The 22,306-nt window shown below is 33.2% G+C and overlaps 1 protein-coding gene across 3 annotated transcripts in view; it reads left to right on the forward strand.

The window, feature by feature from the left end:
* Positions 1 to 22,306, forward strand: part of CNTN5 (contactin 5) — a 1,336,681-nt gene that overhangs the window by 810,113 nt on the left and 504,262 nt on the right. For all 3 annotated transcript variants that reach the window (XM_078058730.1, XM_078058731.1, XM_078058732.1), the window contains 2 exons: positions 3,694 to 3,817; positions 3,945 to 4,120. In XM_078058730.1, coding sequence (XP_077914856.1) covers positions 3,694 to 3,817; positions 3,945 to 4,120 — 300 coding nt within the window. The remainder of the gene's footprint in view (positions 1 to 3,693; positions 3,818 to 3,944; positions 4,121 to 22,306) is intronic.

Raw genomic sequence — 22,306 nt, forward strand, 5'->3', positions numbered from 1 at the left:
AATCTGATATTTCACAGACAACAACCACTAGTATTATAGGTTTAGCCAACTACAGGTATGTTGTAGTCTGTTCATAAAAAAGGCTGATTTTAAGAAAAAAAAAATCACTCAAAAACATTACTCCTATGAGAAATTAACATTGTGTGTGATGGCATCTGCCTGTTACACAAATATCTCAAAGATTTCTACCTTGTTAAATAAAGATTTTGATTTACTGGTTATCAAGATCTTTGTGATGATTATCATATGGTTTTGAAGTCCATCTCCGCAAGTTACAGATTCCATCAAGCTAAAAATTGCAAAATATAAGGACATTGCTTAAAGTAATTCATTGTCTTCACCAATAGATGTAGTGTATGACTGCAGGAGAGTGACTGAATCTGTCTGAGTTTACTTATAATAATACATTCTTGGTATGGAATCTTAAAAATGAATCTCTTTAGAGCTAGAATCATCATTGATTACCCTTTGCTGGGGACTGGGAAGCTCTACATAGACATTCTCTTCAACCCCTTACAGTGGACTTTATTTCTAAGAGAAAAATGAGAGAGAGAGAGAGAGAGGACGATTGCTTGTTAAAATGCTTTTAGAAGTAACAATTGAACAATAAAGAGATATCTAACAGAGGATGAGAAGTCACAACAGAATAAATGTTGTTCAGGCCAGTTTCTTATTTTTTCAGTGTGTAATTTAGCTTTTCCCAGCCTGACAACCTTTATTTCTCTTGTCCTCTTCTGACAATTTTCAGAACAAAAGATTTAGAACCATAGATCTTTAGTTAAAACCAACTGTTTACTATGTTGCTAATTTTACAGAAGTTTCCTCTCAGAACCTCAGAGTTTTCATCTTTGGGGAATTAAAAATAATTATAATGCTCAGCTCAGAGAATTAAATAATATATATTAAAGTGCTTTAATGTTATAACAAAGTTATGTTATAACAAAGTTGTAATAGTCATAGTAGTGGCAGTGGTAATCAGATTCTAGATTCCAACAGCCTTGTATTTGTATCCCAGGTTTGCCATGTATTTGCTATATATATTTAGTTCATTAATTTCAGCCTCAGTTTTGTCATCTATACAATGGGGAGATTAATTCTAGTCACATGGCTGTTGTGAGTGTTACATGATACATTGCATATAAATAATTAAGTGTAGTGTCTATAATGTAGTAATTATACCACAAGTATATGTTAGTTGTTATTGTTGTGATTATTAATTATAATTTATAGAGTACTTGTGATATACTAAGTATACTAAGTATGTTTATACATGTTGATGTCAATCAATCCTCATAATAATATGGTCAGGAGACCTTATCAATCACAATTAATAAATGCAGTACAAAGGATAAAAGTAAAAAAAGTATAAAAAAAATAAAAAGGCTAGAAAATGATGGTACTAGAATTTGAACCCAAGTATGTCTGACTCTAAAGCTCAAGAGATTTGAAATATATAAAAATATAAAATATATTTATTAAATGTTATTTTTATGCATTATAGGTATTTATAATATTGATTTAAATGATCATAGTTAAGGGCGCCTGGGTGGCTCAGTTGGTTAAGCGACTGCCTTCAGCTCAGGTCATGATCCCAGAGTCCTGGGATCGAGTCCCACATCGGGCTCCCGGCTCAGCGGGAAGCCTGCTTCTCCCTCTGACCCTATCCCCTCTCATGCTGTTTCTCTCTCTCTCTCTCTCTCTCAAATAAATAAATAAATAAAATCTTTAAAAAAAAAAAAATTAAAAAAATAAATGATCATAGTTATAATGTGTAAAGACTAGAAGAGATATATTTTCATGACTCCATCATGCAGTTTAACTGTACCTGAGAGTATAAGGAGGTTTCATGTGCTTTTCCAAATTTTTATAAATGCATTATGATGCAACAACAAATAGAATATTTTGATAATAATTTTCTCTAGTTATTTTTATTATATTACTTGTTTTTCATTTTTTGAGTAAAAGTTTGTGATAGCAACATCATTTGGCATAGAGAAACACATTTCAGTTATTTTCATGTAATATTTTATTATTTGTAGCTTAAAAAAAGAACTTCAGTTAGATTATCCAGGACTCAAACAAAATACTTGTCAGTGCCAGCTTTGTGAGTGCTCAGTTTTATTGGATGAATATTTGGAGTGCCATGAACACTTTTGTTTTTCTTTGCCCAAAAGAAAATGAATATATATTTAAAGAAAACATATAAATATACTCTAAACCCATTATTCTAAATATGAAGGTATATATCTTTTTCAGTAATAATTTGTTAAAGCTTGAGTTTCCTGGGACATTTGTTCTTCTATTTCTTTCCTGATATTTTCTTGTGGTTATCTACAAAGAATGTGAATCTCCAACTGTTTAGTAGAGGCATTAGAAATATGTCTTTCCTAAAATCTTTCCTCTTCATTTTTCTAAGACAGTGGTTTTAAATGAGGACAATTTTGACCCAGGGGACATTCAAGAATCTCTGGAGACATTTTTGATTTTACACTTTGGGAAGGTGTGCTGTTGGCATCGAGTAGGTAGGGGCCACAGATGATTATAAACATTTTACAATTCACAGGACAATCCTCACTACAAAGAATACCCCAAAATGCATTTGCGCCAAGGTTGAGAATCTTTATCTAAGGTTACTATATAATCAAATTCATGATCAATAAAAATAAAGGAAAAAAATTTACTTGCTTCTAAATTCACAATTCAAGATGCTAAGGAAGCTAGATACGCATATAATTCTGTGAATTCTTGCACTACTACAAGCTAATAAGACTAATACTCCCCCTAGCACATTTACTCATAATTTCTCCAGCAGAATTATCCTAAAACTCCAGCAGAATTATCCTAAAACTCTTCAAGCTCAAGCCTGTCATCTGAGGCCCAATTTTATTTCTACTTTTCTATAAAATTTTCATTAGTTTAAAATTACCTTTATAATAGGATTTCTCTGAATATTAACTAATTAAATGAGGTAAAATCTAATATCTGGCATATAGTAGGTACTTAATAAGTTTAGGTGTTCTTCCCTCTTGCCTCTTTCTCTTCTGATCTCCTTATTTACATTGTTTACCTGCTGATGAACACTTAATTTTATGCAGTTCTGATATTTTCATTCAGGTATTTGACTTTTTTAAGGACATGTCTCTTTTATTCTATGAGAATATATTTATTTGCATTACATAATTTATCCTTTACACTCTAGCATTTTTAAGAATAAATAGTGCTTGATTAAATGAGTGAAGAAATGAATGGACAGAGAATACATGAGGACCAATGTTTTCATATCTGTAGTTCCCAAGTAGCAACACAATAGTAATTCATGACTTTTTATTTATTGTATATTATTTTTAACATTCTAAGAGTTTTACTAACTTTTAGGGTTTTCTTTTTAAGATTTTGTTTATTTATTTGATGGAGAGAGAGCACAAGCAGGTAGAGTGGCAGGCAGAGGGTGTACAACACCAACGTTTGAGATATTTGGTTTTTTTTCATATTTTTAAAAGAAATCTTAGTCAATTAAAAAATTCTAGGTAGGTCTCTAATTTACTAAAATAAAGTCATTTGCTTGTTGTTACTTTCTTTTGGTAATATGCCTGTTGAGTAAAAGGAAAAAGAAAAATTTTAAATATGAAAATAATGGAGAAAAAGTTTTGATATTTTAGAAATTTTAAAGTGTGTCCTTTTTGGTCCTTACAGAAAGTGTGGACTATGGGCCAGTGTTTGTACAAGAACCAGATGATATAATTTTCCCGACTGATTCTGATGAAAAGAAAGTAGCATTGAATTGTGAAGCTCGTGGCAACCCAGTTTCCAGTTACAGGTAAAAGTTCACTGCTAATCATTTTTCTCAAGTCTAAAAATTCCCTTCAATGAGATTCTGACATTCCCAGGGAGTATTATAATACTTCAAGTAATTTTTACATATTTGTCTTCTGATTTTTCCAAAGATGGCTTCGAAATGGAACAGAAATAGATTTGGAAAGTGATTATCGCTACAGTTTGATAGACGGGACCTTCATTATAAGCAATCCAAGTGAAGCAAAGGATTCTGGTCATTATCAGTGTTTAGCAGCCAATACTTTTGGAAGTATTCTTAGTAGAGAAGCCATACTTCAATTTGCCTGTGAGTAAAGTATATATTTTCTTCATGTATCTGTATATAGTATGTATACATATAATTTTACAGTTTGGCAAAAGCTTAATTAAGACCCCAAATTTTAATATAGTGGTAAAATCTTGGTAAAGATTAGAACTATATAAACAATGTGTTCCTTTCTAAGATATTTTGAAACTCCCTGAAATGTTTGCCCTCTTCAAATAAACCCAACATACTAATCTGGGAGGTTAAAAATACTATTCGTGAATTCTTTTCCTCCACCTTTTAAAACATCTACTTATCTGCTTTTACTTTTCTACTGTTTATTGTAGTCAAAATTTGCTATAGATTCTTTTGGGCATAAGATCATATATTCTAAAAATTCTGCTTAGTCAGGAAACTAAAGAAACGCCTCTGAAATGCTAATGTTTCAGATTCCAACTGTAATTTCTCACCCAGATGCCCCAATTTTTTAATTAGAAAAAAGATACATACATATAATCAAACATATATACTAGAATCTATATTTTCTAAAATAGATCATTTATCTAATTAACTATGTGTATTGAGTTCTTAAAACTTGTGAAATTATTTAACTTATGATGAAGACTTACACCAAATTGAGGATAGGCTACTGAGTAAAAAAAAAAAAAAAACACAAAACAAACAGTATCATTCCTCAGTAAAGAATCCTACTTGAATATAAATTCTTGAGGATTACAATATCTAAAAAATAGGAGGGTAGGAATTTTGTGTTAATAATTTAAATGTTACTTACATTGGGTATATAATTTATCACAAAATGATTTTTAATTTAAAATTACATCCTGAAGAATGAAATAATTGATTTTTCTCTATATAATCTTCCTCACGTATTATTTCTAATTAGCCCAGAATCCAGACATCCTATTATAGGAGTGTGAAGGAAAAAGGAAAGAATAAAGGAATGATAATGGATTCAGAGCTAGGTCCCAGAAAAATCTAAATATTATCTTTTAAAATAAATTTGGCTAAGGAGTTTAGGCAGGACTCTACATACACCAAACATACCATGATAGTAACCTGAATATACTCCTTTTATTTTAGAAAATATTATGTGGTGTAACACAGAACCTAATACTTTTCATCATGCACATTAAAAGAGTAACCTAATAAACAAACAGCCCTCCTAATGGCTCCTCTGTAGTCTTTTCAAGACAGAGACAGCAAATCCATGGGGCACCTGGGTGGCTCAGATGGTTAAGCGTCTGCCTTTGGCCCGGGTCATGATCCCAGGATCCTGGGATCGAGTCCTGCATCGGGCTCCCTGCTCAGCGGGGAGCCTGCTTCTCCCTCTGCCTCTCTCTCTCTGTCTCTTATGAATGGATGAATAAAATTAAAAAAAAAAAAAAAAAGAGAGCAAATCCAGAGAATATGATGTATGAATACAAAGTGGCTTATACCTTTCTCTTCGGTCTATACTATCTGACCCAAGTACACCAATTCATAATAGCTTATATATCAATTGTTCTCCTCCAAATCACCAGTGGAGACAAAATATGCAAAGTTTTCTGTATGCTTCAGAGCAGAAATCTACTTACTGGAAGATCCAATGTGACTGTGTGACTGTGCCATCCTAGAATTTCTGCAAAGACCATTCACAATGATCAGATACTCACCTGCAGTGAGCACATTGGCACCCCAGCAGTTACAGTTCAATGACCAGGCAAGGAAAGCCCTATCTTACTTATTCCATGTCAAGCTGTCCTGAACTTAGACTAGAGCAATATTTGCTTTATTTTTAACTTAACATAAGGGTTAATATATATATGCATTCATTGGTGGCATCTTATGACCCTGCCTTTCCCCATCCCCACCCACCTGACTCAACTGTGTTCTGAAGGCCATATATATACATAAGAGCCCATAATGTGCCAGGTTGAAGCAGTCACTTACATAGGGAAGGCCACTTCTGCCTCAAAATTACTCCGTCACCTAGATGCCATTATGTCCGTTTGATAAAATTAGAAAATTAAGTCCTTTAGGTTTAGCTCTGTCTTTTTTCCAGAAGATCTTTGGTGGGGGGGGGGGATGCAAATAAATATAGGTGGTAGAGAGGAGAATGAAGACTCCACCAACTTGCTTTCTAGTGTACTTGGATATGAGCATGGGTATTATGGGATTCTAGGAGTCAAGGTACTTTTGTGATTGGAGAAAAATTGAGCTAGGAACTTGGAAAGAAAAAAAGGAGCTTCTAAAAGGAAGTGAAAGGATACAAAGGTAAGATAAGATTAAAAACTTGGTGGCAACTTTCCTTTACATCATGATTTTCTATGTCTAGTTTCATAGCTAGATAGATAATGTACTCACTACTTATTGTTTATAGAATGTTTAATGTTTAAAGGGTTTTTGCAGGTAGAGGAATGTTCATCACTCTTTATACGTTTTAAAGCTGAAATCATTAATCTTTTATACCTATTAGCCACTATTTATATAAAAATTTAAATATACAACTAATATTTTAAAACTATTTTTTTCAGCCATGGGAAAAAATAAAACTAATACATTTAGTAAATTTAAATAATTATCAAAACCTATGTAATCAAATTAAATATTCAAATCTAATACATAAGTCTGTTAAACATTTTAAATGTCATAAAATTAGGCAAAAGTTACAAATTATCAAATTGATTACAAAATTTTTATTCATACGTATAAGTAAACTGTCTTGTACTTATTCTTGAGGTATACTTTTATGCTTTACTCAGTTTTTATTATATAAATATTTTTACCTTTTATACATCAGTTTCATCGTATATAACCCATAAATTCATCAGATATGTCTTCTACACTGTGTAGTTCTATTGTGATCTTCTAAAATGATCCTTTCTAAGGAGCCTCATATTACCTAATCTGGAGTTCATTTCTGAGTTATAAGTCAATCCAATTTTGGTTGCTCCTTTCAAATGTGAGACCTGTTTAACAGATGTGGCCTCTTTTATAATTTGAACATTATTTTTGTTATATCAGTAACACTTTAAATCTATAGCTTTCACATGGGCTTTACCTTTTGGAATATGACATATTTGCTTAAAATGATGTGATTCTAAGACTTATTGGACAGTGTTAAATAAATGCCAGGGGAGTCTCCCCTAATTATATTCATGGAAAAAAGTACTAATCTATATTTTATAAATATATACATATTTAATTGAAGACTCAAGATATCCATATAGTAACAATCCTATTACCAATAAAGAAAATAAAATTTAAACATATCCTATTAGAGTCACTTTACTTTTTGCTTGGAAATTACATATGTATATTATACACATATGCATCATATTAAACTTTCTGATTCTGAGTATTAGAATCATATGAGATTTTGCAGATTCAACTTAGTTATATATATGCAAACTGTCACAATTTGGCTATTGGGACTCACTTAATGCTAGCTTCTTTGTCCTCTTATTAACCAGAACTTTATAAATATATTTTTAAAGATTTATTTATTTATATTAGAGAGAGAGCATGAGCAGGGCGAGGGGCAGAGGGAGAGGGAGAGAGAGAGAGAGAGAGAGAGAGAGAATCCTCAGGCAGACTCCCCGCTGAACATGGAGCCTGATGGCAGGGCTTGATCCTAGGATCTTGAGATCATGACCTAAGCCAAAATCAAGAGATGGACGCTCAACTGATGAAGCTACCAAAGCGCCCCAACCAGAAATATATTTTAAAATATTCTAACTTTCCATTAATAATATTTTGATCCCCTACCCACATCCCAAGTCAATCATAAGTTCAGCTAGTTTTCATTGACCACAATGCACAGTTTTACGGGAGGCTAAAATCTAGACTCTAGAGGTGCATATAAGACTGTTCCAAAAAAAAAAAAAAAACCAAAAAAGACTGTTCCAAATAAGTTATGATAATGGGTAGGAAGACAGTATTACTAAACCATTTTAGTAAAATAGACTTCTAAAAAGAACATCCTTTTTTTAGGGCCTCAAGTAGCTTATATCCATTGAACAATTTTATGTGGCAGTGCTCCAAGTGTTTTAAAATACATTAACTCATTTCATCCTCATAACTAACATATGGGTTGTTATGTTATAAAACATAAATCCAGGGGCTCCTGGGTGGCTCAGTCAGTTAAGCGTCCACCTTTGGCTTGGGTTGTGATCTCTGTCCTGGGATGGACCTCCATGTCAGGCTTCCTGCTCAGCAGGAAGTCTGCTTCTCCCTCTCCCTCTGCTCCTTCCCCCTCTCTTGCTCTCTCTCTCTCGCTCTCAAATATAAATTTAAACAAACAAACAAAAACACACAAATCCAGGAGAGCCTGGGTGGCGCAATTGGTTAAGCATCTGACTCTTGATTTCAGCTCAGGTCATGATCTCAGGATCCTGAGATCTAACCCTGCATCAGGCTCCCTGCTCAGTGGGGAGTCTGCTTGTCTCCCTCTACTTCTGCCCCTCGCCCTGCTTGCACTCTCCCTCTCTCTCTCATTCTTAAATAAATAAATATATCTTTAAAAATAAATAAATAAAATGTAAATCCATTTTGTAGATGATAACTCTTATTTAACTCTAATAGTACTCAATCTTTCTCTATTTTAATATAAATATGTATTGTATTCACTTTGATATACTCTTTGATTTTCAACTTCTCTCTCAAACTCTAATTATATTGTAATTTCTCAAAAGTTTTTACATATTTGCTTCATCAACCTCCATTTTATAATCACTTTATTAACATCTATATGATATAACAAAAATAAATATTAGCAACAAAAATAAGTATGTAATCATTCTGCATTTCTTATTGTTCAAATTTAGTTAATGAGCCACTTGCCAATTTTTCTTATGGAAGTTTAAGAATTACCAGGTCTCTTTTTAGATCTGAAATTTTGGGATATATACTAATAATTTTGGGATATATATACTAGTTTTTGTATGTAATTGTTTTTTCTTATTTTCATATTTCCTCTTTTAATAAACTTCATTCCTTATAATTTATTGGATAATCTATGGTTAAAACCTGGAGAGCTAAATTTTCTAAATGAACTTGAGACAGGACAAGATAACTGTGACTATTATCAGTAGCTGACAATGTCATCATAGATCCTGGTTTTTGAAAGGAATGGTGATAAGGAAGTGGGTATTGGCATCTTTACCTGGTGATATAGCAATGTGTGGAAAAATTAAATGTAAAATAAATTTGGTTTCTTTTAAAGTTTTGTTCCTCTTCACTTGTCACCCAATATATTAAAAAATATGAAATAGCAAATGTATATTTATATAATAATTATTTTATTTTACTAATATATTTTATCTCAATCTCATTCCAAAGGGTATTTATTTGACTTGCTATATAAAATTATGCTTAAAAGGTAAATATGTAAATAAATAAATACAGCACCAGATAAAAAGACATTTCATAATAAGAGGTCAAGATAGTGTAGGCCATAATGTCTCATAATTATTGTGGCCAAGACATAAATATTTCCTTGGGACTCCCAGCAGTCAGAGCAAAAGGAAAAATACAGACATTTAAAGGACTCTAATTTCCCCTGAGTTCCTTAAAAGAAGAAACTCTTTTCTTGACATTTAATTCTCATTGAAATTTCTCGTTCGAGGGTTATATAGAGATCTTAACAATATTCCTACATCAGTTCAATAGCAAGTTTAATTAGCTTGACATAAAACCAAACCAATTCTTTAAATGTAACTGGATTTTAATCATGAAACTATTCACTTCATTCATTTTTAATTTTTTTTTTAATTTTGATTTGAGCAACTAATGGATAATGAGAAGCTGCTTCAGTCTTGCTCATTTTCCCCTTTTAACCTATCCTTTACATGTCTAAATGTCTACCATGAGGATCTTTTATTTTAAGTTCTCCCTAAATGAATATTTATAAATGTGGCTCAGCATAGTTAATGTTAATAATATACTTTAGCATTAATAAATATATACCTCATAAGGGTATAGTAAAAATTAGTGATGTAGAGAAGTCATGTCTGTGAATTATTTTTTAACTTCAGAAAGAAAGAAATAAACACAAAGTTGGATAACTATTGTTAGTACTGATTGTTACTGGTTATCAAGAACATTGATAGTGATTATTTTTGACAGAGTATACTTTATCCCTGTAGCTTATGTTCATCATGAGGATAATTTCCTCACCTAATGTAGTAATTTCTCTTCAGTGACAAGCAAGAATACACCATATAAAACTTTGTCACTCTATTAGCTTATTATCATGCTGATGAGAATTTGGAATTGATAATGTGACACTACACACTTTTCAAACATCCTTCAGATATCCAAAGCTCATAGAAATCTCTCCAAAATTTGGGTTCTTCAAAATAATTCATACTAGTAAGTCAAACATAAAATGAATCAAGAATAAATAGTAAGTCAAACATAAAATGAATCAAGAATAAAATCTCCTCATGCTGTCTCTTGCTTTAAAATATCTTCATATGTCATCCCTGGTAAATTGATAGTTCATATCTAAATTTGAACATATTGCTTTTCAGGGCATTTAGATGATTTAGATGCAGAATATTCCATTAGTTTTCCTTGAAGCAGTTGATTAAAATAACCTCCTTAACTCTTTGAGAGATTATATGATTTTTATAGACTTTGTATTTAAGCCCTTTAATTTAACCTTTCATTTTTATATAAAACTCAAAAAATTACTTCTCTAGCTTTTCCAAAACTTCTTCACTTAAAGTAAAATTGACCTTTGACTTTAAAACCACATTTAACTAGCATTTGATACCTAATGAAATTATTTGAATAATTGCTAACTCCACAGTATATCCAAAGCTTTATTTGATTAGTCTATGAGATTTTGTCCATAATAACTTCATTAAATCATTTGAATATCCACCTGAATGAATCACATTGTCATGGATAATTTTATTAGTTGTAAAATTATCTAATTTTATTACAAAATAAGTTGATATTACTTTGTAATTTTGTTTTCTATAAATAAAACAACTATGTTTTTCTTTTATAAAATCATTACTCAAAGAATATGGTTTAAATCTTACCTTAAAGGGGCAAGTCTTCTGATCATAATAGATATAATAATTGTGAGCATATGACTCCTTTACAGACTACAGTCTGGATTCTTTGAGATCACAGAAAAAAAAATTTTAATTAAAAATACATAAGTTTATGTTTTAAAGGGAAGTTATAATGAACTAATCAAACTTGAAATCTGGGGCAGATTGTCCTCAAACCTTTAATTCTATGACATAACACTTTTGTATTTTATTTATTAAAATTTATCCAAACTCATATTTTCATTATTAATGGAAATCATGAATAACTCTGTCCATATGTGACAGACGCCCTCCAGCAAAATGGACCATTTGCCTGGCTTGAACTTTGATCTCACTGCTCTTCTTCTTGTTTTTAAAAATGCAGAAAGGCAGGTGTTCACTCATATTATGTAAAACGACCCACAAAGGCCCAGATCAGGAATGTACAAATCCTCTGGCCCTTGCTGTTCAAGCCTGTTTACCTAATCCATTATTCTCTAATCCCTAGCAGAGTGTCTTTAGAGATTCTTTACCCACACAAAACATTCCAAGGCATAACAGTATAAAAAGGTTTTAAATCTCATTTGATTAAACAGCAGCTCCATCTCAGGATAATTTATAAAGATACTAATATAAAACAAAAAAAGTATAAACAAAGGGGCAGATATTGAATATGTTTAATTTCTAAAATTATTTTATTCCACAAAACTCTTTCAGGGACAAGTTAACACAGAACATGTATTACCTAGTCTGGAGGCCTTCTTCTTTGATTACATTTCCATATCAAGTGCTAAACATTGCTACTCTTCATATGGATGGATGGATGGGTTGACAAATAGATATAGATGTATAGATGTGTATACACATAAATTTAACAATAGCAAGAATAAGCAGCAATAGTTACTGAGCACTTAAAAGCCAAAAACTGTTAGGTATATTTAATGCATCATTACCCTCTTTAGTCTTCACATCAACCTTATTAAGGGAGTTGCATTATTGATTTAATTTATAAATGAAAAAGAAAAACGTAGTTAAGCTCAGGAATGTCAAGTTATTTTCCCAAAGTCACATGGCTAGTAAATAATAAAACAGCACCTCCAACTCAAATATAACTTCAAACTTTATGCTTACAATCTGCCCTTTTCTATCCTATACCATACTTAATCATGCATTGCATTTTTTGTTGTTTAGCATATGTAGTTATTTTATTCATAGAACATTTATATGCATGTATCTTCTCTCTCTTGGGCATTGTTCTATATGTATAGGGAGCCTATAATGAACAATGCATATTCTCATAGACCTTAACACTAGCAAAATCAGTACAAATCTCTCCATTCCATATGTATTTCCTGAGTTCATACACTCATTATCTCCCTCCTGATCTACCAGAAAAATTGCCTGCCTACATACATTTTCTTCTCCTTAACATCTCTCTTCATCTTACCCTAATCCCAATAAAATCTCTCTGTATTGTTTTTCCTGAAATTATCTAGGTAAAATATAATTCTCACCATGTCATCCCTGCATAAGTCTCTGATGGTTTACCATAATTGCAAAGAAATTTGTAATTCACTCTATTCACTTCGAGAGTGGGCAGAGAAAATCAGAGGGCTGCTCTATGAAAATGTATCCAAGAAAACTCTATGGTGAAAGTCAAGTTAGGAGGTCATTTCAGTAATCTAGGTAAAAAGGACTTGAATTCCTGATGCACTGAATATAATCGATGTCTGTGGAAGAAGTTAAAATAAATGAGAATTTGCAAATGATTGAATGAATGGGGGTTAGAAATGTAAAAAATATGGAAACATTAGAATGATATCAAGATTCTAAGCTTTGATCAATTCAATTGAACAATCAATAATACTGTAACATAATAAAGTAACAGGAGAAGCGGAGGTAATTTTATTTTGACTTTCAGGAGAAAATACACAATATTTTAAAATATTGGTTGGTGCTTAGGAAAGGTGAAAGGTGAGAACTGGCCACAAAACACAAGGACAGACTCAATGAAATCAATATGATGTTTCATCAAGAGAAACTGTACTAGAAAGAAAAGAGAGTTAAGGACCTAACCTTCTGGAATATACACATTTCTCTGGTAGAAAGATAGTGAAGGGTAGAAAGAAAGGAGTTAGTGAAGGAGACAAGAATGGAATAAGCTAAGAGATGCAGAAGAAAACCAAGAAAATAGAGTGAAGTACAAATGACATTTAGTTTTACTTTTTTAATGACATTCAGTTTTAAGGTGTCAACTGTCACTCTTGTCAAATGCTATAAGTAACACTCAAAAAAAAATGTTTGGACTTTGAGACCTTTAAAAACCAATTTTAGTAATGATAGAGACAGATAAGGCATTTAAATATAAGATATTATAGTGGTATTTGGTGGTAGATAGAAGAGAGTCTGTGTAGAAGATTCTGAAAATACAGAATAGAGTCTAATTAGTGAAATGAATTTCTCCTTTCCAAGTAAGCTATAGGTATTCTCTAGATTTTAATCTCCTTCTAGGGAAATAGTCTGCCATACAAAAGATACTAAGTGCTGTAAGATACTATGCTAATTAAAGTAAGATTTAGAGGGGCCTCTGGGTAGCTCAGTTGGTTGGGAGACTGCCTTTAGCTCAGGTCATGATCCCGGGACCCTGGGATAAAGCCCTACATTGGGGTTCCTGCTCTGTGGGGGATCCTACTTCTCCTTCTCCCTCTGCCTGCCACTCCCTCCTGCTTGTGCTATCTCTCCCTCTCTCTCTCAAATAAATAAAATCTTAAAAAAAATAAAACTTAGAGTTTAGACTCTCACATCTTGACTTACAAACTTAAGTAAAGGACCTTAAAACCACTCAGGGAGCTATACAATTTCCAGAAATATTTTCCTGATCCTTTCAACCTGAATTTTAACTCCATATCCTCAAGAATCTTGATTTTTTTCAATAAAATACAACAACTATTAGCTTAAGAGAAGTAGAACCACTTTATTCTTGCCATAATTTTGTGACACCTAGTGGAAGGATCACATGATGATTAGGTTTAGCTGATGTTTTTCTCACTACAAAGAATGAAAAGGAGAGGAACTAAGAGAATAACCCCTAATCAAGACCAACTAGTCAGCTATGTATAGATCAGAAGGGCCTCAGCACCTGTGAATTCATGGCCTCAGTTTCTATGTGAGTTTTCTGCAATGTTTTTATTAAAATAAATAAAGAAAGCATTTTTATTTTTTGTTTTTTGTTTTGAGTCAAATTTAGTACTTTAGGCAAATTCATGGGGTTTCTCATTATAAATCCTAATAAGTCTACTTATATATCTGAAACAGGAGCTTTTTAATAAAAGTCCTCTTTATTGCAATGGAGACTTGTTCAAACTGTAAATGATGCTGCATAAGTCTGTGTTGGAGGTTCATATTAAAATACCCTTGTCATTTTTCATAGCTTTGTTTAAGATGCCCTCAGACATTGGCCATTTAACCTAGTCTATAAGTTAGATTAGATACTCAAGTATATTTATGGGGTTACCGTCTAAGGTTAAACTAAGATGGGACCAGGATGACTTCTCTATGCTAGGGTTACATTCTGTTCATTTGACAGGAATTAAGTGGCAAGTATGGAGTTTACTGGGGCATTAAGCCATTAAGCCTGTTTCAATGGATGTGGAGGTATTTAGACAAAGGGTTACTATTCTTTATCTTCGTCTTTTCCTCCTACCCAAGGAATACTAATCTGATCAGACTGTCTTTAAAACATTTAAAGTCTTCTAATCCATTCTAGAATAAAGTGCAAACTGCCACAAATGGCCTCGAGGCCATTTATTATTTAGATTCGGTCTGTTTTTCCAGCTTCCTCTCTATTACTCAGGCTATAGTGAACTAGATGCACTGTCCTAAGAGCATTTCATTCTTGTTACATGTGACAGTCTACCTGCCTGCGGGGCTACCATTCAACAACTAACCTCCCCCCAACCCTCTCTGTCTCTGTCTCTCTTGTAAATATCACTGTATATATGTGTGTGTGTGTGTATAATATATATACATGTAATATATATAAAATATGTATTTATATATAATCTCACATGTTCTTTATTATATTTGTTTCTTGTTAACATTGCATTACAACTATTTATGACAATCACCTTGGCTCCCAAGAGCCATTCTGAACTTGAGCATACCACTGACTCTACAAGACTGAATTCATTGAAGATAGATTTTATGTCTCATTTATCTATTTATTTACTTTAGTTTAATACCCAACCTCAAACATGCAAGTTCATAGCCAATACTCAGTGAACACTTGCAGAATGAGTAAGTGAATGAATGAATATCCTCAGCACCACAATGGCCACTACCCTCAAAAAGAATCCCCTTCTGAGACCTATGAGAAGAATGATTCTTTAAGAGGTATATGCATAGTCCTCTCTAACAAGTGTAACAGAAAATCAAAATGAGTAATACAATTTATACAGAAACATTTTATAAATTATAAAGCTCCATATACAGGGTAGTTATATTATTGCTATTTTTTTAAAGATTTTATTTATTTATTTGACAGAGAGAGAGACAACGAGAGAGGGAACACAAGCAGGGGGAGTGGGAGAGGGAGAAGCAGGCTTCCCGCTGAGCAGGGAGCCCGATGCGAGGCTTGATCCCAGGACCCTGGGATCATGACCTGAGCTGAAGGCAGACGCTTAACGACTGAGCCACTCAGGCGCCCCACAGGGTAGTTATATTATTAATAAATGGACATTAATGGACATTAATACCTGTAGAGGTATTAATGGCTATAATTAATATTAATATCAAAACAGGTGTTGATATCCAGTTTAAAGTTAGTAATTTCTTGGCTATTGTGGACATTGCTACTATGAACATAGCCAAACTGTGGAAAGAGCCGAGATGCCCTTCAACAGATGAATGGATAAAGAAGATGTGGTTCCATGTATACGATGGAATATTACTCAGCCATGAGAAAGGATAAATACCCAACTTTCACATCAACATGGATGGGACTGGAGGAGATTATGCTAAGTGAAATAAGTCAAGCAGAGAAAGTCAATTATCATATGGTTTCACTTATTTGTGGAACATAAGGAATAGCATGGAGGACATTAGGAGAAGGAAGGGAAAAATGAAAGGGGGGAAATCGGAGGGAGAGATGAACCATGAGAGACTATGGACTCTGAGAAACAAACAGGGTTTTAGAGGGGAGGGGAGTTGGGGGATGGGTTAGCCCGGTGATGGGTATTAAGGAAAGCACGTACTGCATGGAGCACTGGGTGTTATACAAAAACAATGGATCGTGGATCACCACATTAAAAACTAATGACTAAGATTACATAATAAAATTAAAAAATAAAATAAAATAAATAAAGTTAGTAATTTCTTTACATATTATTGTGCATACTATTGGTAATATCTTCCATATTGCAATAGACGTCTGATGCAAACTAAGGTATTCCAAAGAAATATTAAAAAGTCACCTTTTTATAAAAGTAATTTCAGATATGTCCCTGATCATAGATAGAAGATAGCTAACTTTACTTTTTAAAAGTGATTCTAGAATTCTAGCAACATCTCTCTATTCCTATGCAATGAATATTTCCTATTCATTTTATAGTCTCATTGGATTGTAAACTTAGAGTCAGGAAATAGTGATAGAATTTGTCAAACTAAGCAACAAAACTTGCTGTTAAGTTCTTTAGGAATGTATATGTAAATATTATTTTATTTTAGTTGTCAACATTAGTGTGTCTACCGAATGCCACTACTATAATTCATGTCAAAAGATCCAGAAATATTTAACATAATTTAATATTTAATATAATTAATATTTTTAGAATCTTGAAAAAATTAAATAAAAAGTATTTGCCTCCCAATTCTTAATAGGTAGATGAATTTAGAGAATAGTCTTCCATAGTAGTTCATAAGAAATTAGATGGTATTTTAAAAGGATTACATCTGTCATGACAAAACAACTAAAAATATGTCTATAAATTGTCAGTAAGAAGATCAAATGAGGTGATAATATCAATTCTGTTTTCATAAACATAGTAAATCATTCATCTAAGAAATCATAACTGTAACAGACATTTAAATTATAATTTATGGAATTTCACAAACAGTAATTAAATTCACAAAAAACAAATAATATAATTGCTGAGATGGAACTAGCATGTTTATTTAAAAAAATTCTAAATTCCTATACACCAATATGCAAGCAGATCTAGAAGGCTTGTTTCACAATTCTTATTTTTTTAATTCCTTTATAAGACCACAAGAACTGAAAAAGTTATCAATGTTTTACTTGTCTTGATTTAAAAAAATTCTTGATAGATAAATAGGATTATATATTTTCCTCTAGAGAACATTTTATGCCAGTGTTTTTATTCAATTTCTTATTTTGTATTTTAGAAACTTTTTCCAGTTTTTTCTTAAAATACTATCTAAATATTTTTTATCTTAGTTGATTTGCCCGCTGAGATTAAGAAAAGCAAGGCTCTTTGTACATGAAAAAACACCATAATGAAAATAACTATTTATCAATTTGCATAATTTAATTTATTTTAACTGTTAAATACTTATATAGTATTTATATTTAATGATATTAGCATTAATAGTATATATTAAAGTGCTAACAATAATTGCTGAGATTTTAGTGATTATTATGTGCTAGACACTGAGGTAAGCTTTTTGCATATAATTTTATATTCAGTTACAAAGAAAAAATAACATAATTTATGCATTATCCACACTTAAATATATTGAAAATTAGGAAACTGTCTGAGGGAGGGAGCTCACTTCTCCAATGTGACATAGTTAATAAAATTAGAAAGTGAAATTCAAGTCTTGTTCTATCTGATTCTAGATCCAGATCTCTTAATAAAATTTTTGCAGACTTTCTGTACGTGATATCCCATTAAACCACCCAAACAATCCTGAAGTTATGCTGAGTGGTTTCATAGACTCATTTTGAGATCAGAAAATTGAAATGAAGGATGCCTGGTTGGCTCAGTCAGTTAAGCGTCTGCCTTCAGCTCAGGTCCTGAGATGGAGTCCCGCATCGGGCTCCTTGCTCAGCAGGAAGCCTACTTTTCCCTCTGCTTATGCTCTCTCTCTCTCTGACAAATAAATAAAATCTTTTAAAAAAAGGAAAATTGAAATGATAAAGGTCTTGTATTTTACTTGTGGCCACACGGCTAAAAGACTTGAACTTATTCTATGTGATCTATCTGATGTACTTATACACATTTATACTTCAGGGTATTCACATATGACTACTCTCTGGTCTCTTTTATCCCAGGCGCTTATCTATTCAGATTGATTAGGCCAATACAATGCTACACAGAGAGCACACATACCAACTGCTTTCACTCTAATGCTATTTTTTCAAATAAATCAAGTGATGCATAATTTCATATTATGTTGAGAAGTTCTCATTGGTTTTTATTAATGTCCATGTGAAACTCAAAACAGACCAAATTATAAAAGAGGTAAAATAAATAGAATTCATGCAATTTCACTATCAGTATGAGGTCACACTCGATTCAGGAGATACATGGAGACTGTGGTGGTCTCAGTAATGTCTTTATCTTCCAAAATAAGCTCCATTCAGTCTGTTGCAGTTACTCACTTTAGAATAAGGCCTAACCTTAGAAATTAAGGATATCCAGATACCCTACTTTATTTTTTCTCTCTCTCTCTTAGAAATTTTATTGGTCCTGGGGAAAGGAAGGCAGACATCCCCACCTTCTGCCTCCTGCCGAGAGTACCATAATCTCTCACTGCTTCCCCTTGCTGCAGATGGAGAGGGTCAGGTGCTCGGGGGAGGCTATTAAGGCCTTGAGCTTGGGCCAGGTGCGAAAGTGCCCCTTGCTGCAGATGGACAGGGTCAGGTGCTCGGGGGAGGCTATTAAGGCCTTGAGCTTGGGCCAGGTGCGAAAGTGCGCCACTAGACCAAGAGCAGGGGTAAGGAGTGCAGGCAGCCGGGCGCCAGAACCTGGTGAATCAGCAGCAAGTCCAGCAGGTTGTAGTCCATGAAGGAGGGCTGGTTCTGGGACAGTAGGGTCCCAAAAGACTTCAGGTGGCCGGGTGGTGGCTTCACACACTCCTCCTTGCATGCTTCCTAGCTGGCGTAGATGAGGATGACGTATTTGCTGCGTGGATCCTTTATGCCGTCGTTCACCACGTCCACCAGGGCCACCGATCTCCGGTCCTTTCCGAACAGTGCAGGGCAGAGGCCCGGGTGTGTCAGAAAGGCATTGGACTGGTACAGGGTAAGAGCTCCGTCCTGGAACTTGGGAAGCTGACTATCAGTTGACTAGCTAGTAGTGTTTTTCTACTCTCAAAACTAATGGAAGCAAGGTTTACCTGTGGTCCAAATTTTATGATCTGAGTTTTTATGTTTTGGAAATAGTAGTAATATAAAATCTGTGCCTATTAATCTAATTACAGTTAGTTCATTTTCTTCCTAACATAATCTGGATGGCATCATAAATATGGATAAAGCTAAATGATTAATATATAAAACATAAAAATTAACTGTCAACATAATCTTGTTTACCTTTACAACTCTGGCAGGCACCTCTGTGTCATTTTGAATATGAGATTTTCTTGGATATTGTCAAACACATTTCAGCATTACTAGCTAAGGAAAAATAAAATATTTCAATACATACATTTTACATTGTCTTTTTGAACTAGAAATACTTGTCCTTGCCTAAGGTCCATTGAAATTCTTCTGCCACAAAATGAGATCCTTCATCTTTGCTTTAACAGATGTTATTTTTTTTCCCCCTGGCCTCTGCCATAGAGACAAATTATCATCTCCCTATAAGACTATAAAACAGAATTGCTTTTCTTTACTCATAGATTATATAGGCCTATCTCATTCCTAAAATGTATAACCTTGCACAGAGTGGAAAAAAAAGAACAAAAAAACCTCATGTACATTTTAACACAACCCTGTATTTAAATTCAACTTTCATAATTATCACTTTCTTTTAAAATGAAATTTAAAATGTATTTCATTATTTAGTTTAGAAAATAATTATTGATTAACCTTTAATCATATATAATTTTCAAATAGCGAATCACTAGTAAATGACAAGAATAGGAAAAGTACAAGGCCCAGCAGATGATTCGAATGATTAGCTTTAAAAGGATCTTAGAGAAAAGCAGCTCACCAGACATTCTACTCTTCCACAAATATAATAGCTTGTTAGAGAAATTTCCACCTCCTAAGACCTCATTTAATAAACGAGCTGACTTTTCTCAATTGCATAATAAAGGCATATAACCTGGTGATTCAATTTACCTTAATGATGATAAATTCTAAAAGTTGATGTGCGGGGCGCCTGGGTGGCTCAGTTGGTTAAGCGACTGCCTTCGGCTCAGGTCATGATCCTGGAGTCCCGGGATCGAGTTCCGCATCGGGCTCCCTGCTCGGCAGGGAGTCTGCTTCTCCCTCTGACCCTCCTCCCTCTCATGCTGTCTCTCATTCTCTCTCTCTGAAATAAATAAATAAATAAATAAAAAATCTTAATAAAAAAAAATAAAATAAAAGTTGATGTGCAGGTGTGTGTGTGTGTGTATTATGTGTGTTTTTTTTTTTTTAAGATTTTATTTATTTATTTGAGAGAGAGAGAGAGAGAGCACATGAGAGGGGGAGGGTCAGAGGGAGAAGCAGACTCCCTGCTGAGCAGGGAGCCCGATGCGGGACTCGATCCCAGGACTCTAGGATCATGACCTGAGCCGAAGGCAGTCGCTTAACCAACTGAGCCACCCAGGCGCCCCTATATTATGTGTGTTTAAGAAGTGTCTTTGCTTACACTAAAAGGACTGAACACTTACTCTAGGCTATAAAATTGCACTACTTTATTATAAAATATTAATTCTAATAGAAATTATAAATCAGCATTAGCATAAGAAAGGAAATTGAGAGTTAGCTTGTTGTGTTCAGATAATATATCTATCCTATTTATGACTTCTCTGTTATTGAAGGGTAAAATAGGGAATAAGTTAGTTGTTTTTTTTTTTTCCATCAAAGAGGAGCTTAATACAATGAAAGATATAGGATAACACAGACATTTTTCCTTTATTTAGAAGGACTAAATCAATGAGAGCAGTTACAGACTGGGAGGTAAAGAAACTGAGTAGTATAAATCATGGAAAACAATGGAGGAGAGATTTTCCAGTACAGGGATTTGCCAACCACATAAAATGCAATTGATTTATTTGTGGGTAATAAGGATAAAGAAGCTATATTTGTCAATAAAGAGAGCAGTGTTGGATATAAGGACAGTATTTCCATTAAAGGAATGAGGTAGAAGTTAGTATTCAAGATGTGAAGCATATGGTAAAAAAAAAAAAAATGCAAAAAAAAATTGCTTCTTTAAAAGTTAGGCAGTGGATGGATAGTGGGAGTTAAATAGTAAGTTAAGAAAGCCACAATAGTAAACACTGTATTCTATGGAAAAAATAATTTAAAGTTCTTTTTACTCTTCAACAGTAAAATGCACGGGTGTTCTTCTAGCTTCATCTTCTTCCTCGCTTTATGCTCAATTAATTTTTAACAATATTGAGGTCTCCTGACCATATTTAAATTGAGCAGTTAAACATGAAATAGGCTTTCATTGTCAACATTGTATAGAATATAGGTCCTTTAATTGAATTATACTCACATGTAAATGGAAAAATTACCAAAAAAAAAAAAAATCACCTTCATCCTATTTGAAGCTTATAATCATCTCTAACCACCCAAAATTGTGTCTTTGCAGAGAGCTACAGTAGAAATGTTGGCTTTAATTTGATTTATCCACTGTCTGACGACATGACCTATAGCCCTATCCTGACGTTTTCTGTGATACTGAGATATCTTAAAAATACTTCATTCCTAGATCAATCAGTATTTCACCTATATAAGGCTCATCAGTTTGAGAGAATTTACTTTTATGTATCACATTCTTTTAATGTCTTTCCTCCCTGATACTCCACATCATATTTAGTATCTGTTTTGTTTCTGTTCTTAATCCTGTTTTTTACTGTGTACAGGCATCCCCAAGTTTGGGGCAACTTTCTCCCTCTCTCTTTCCCTCCCCTTCCCTCTCTCTCTCTCTCTCTCTCTCTCTCTCTCGTTTCTATAAACTACCTCAGACACTGTCTCATTTTCAACTATATCTTTATGTAGGATAAA

Source organism: Halichoerus grypus, chromosome 11, assembly GCF_964656455.1.
Source record: "Halichoerus grypus chromosome 11, mHalGry1.hap1.1, whole genome shotgun sequence".
In the NCBI taxonomy this organism is placed as follows: domain Eukaryota; kingdom Metazoa; phylum Chordata; class Mammalia; order Carnivora; family Phocidae; genus Halichoerus; species Halichoerus grypus.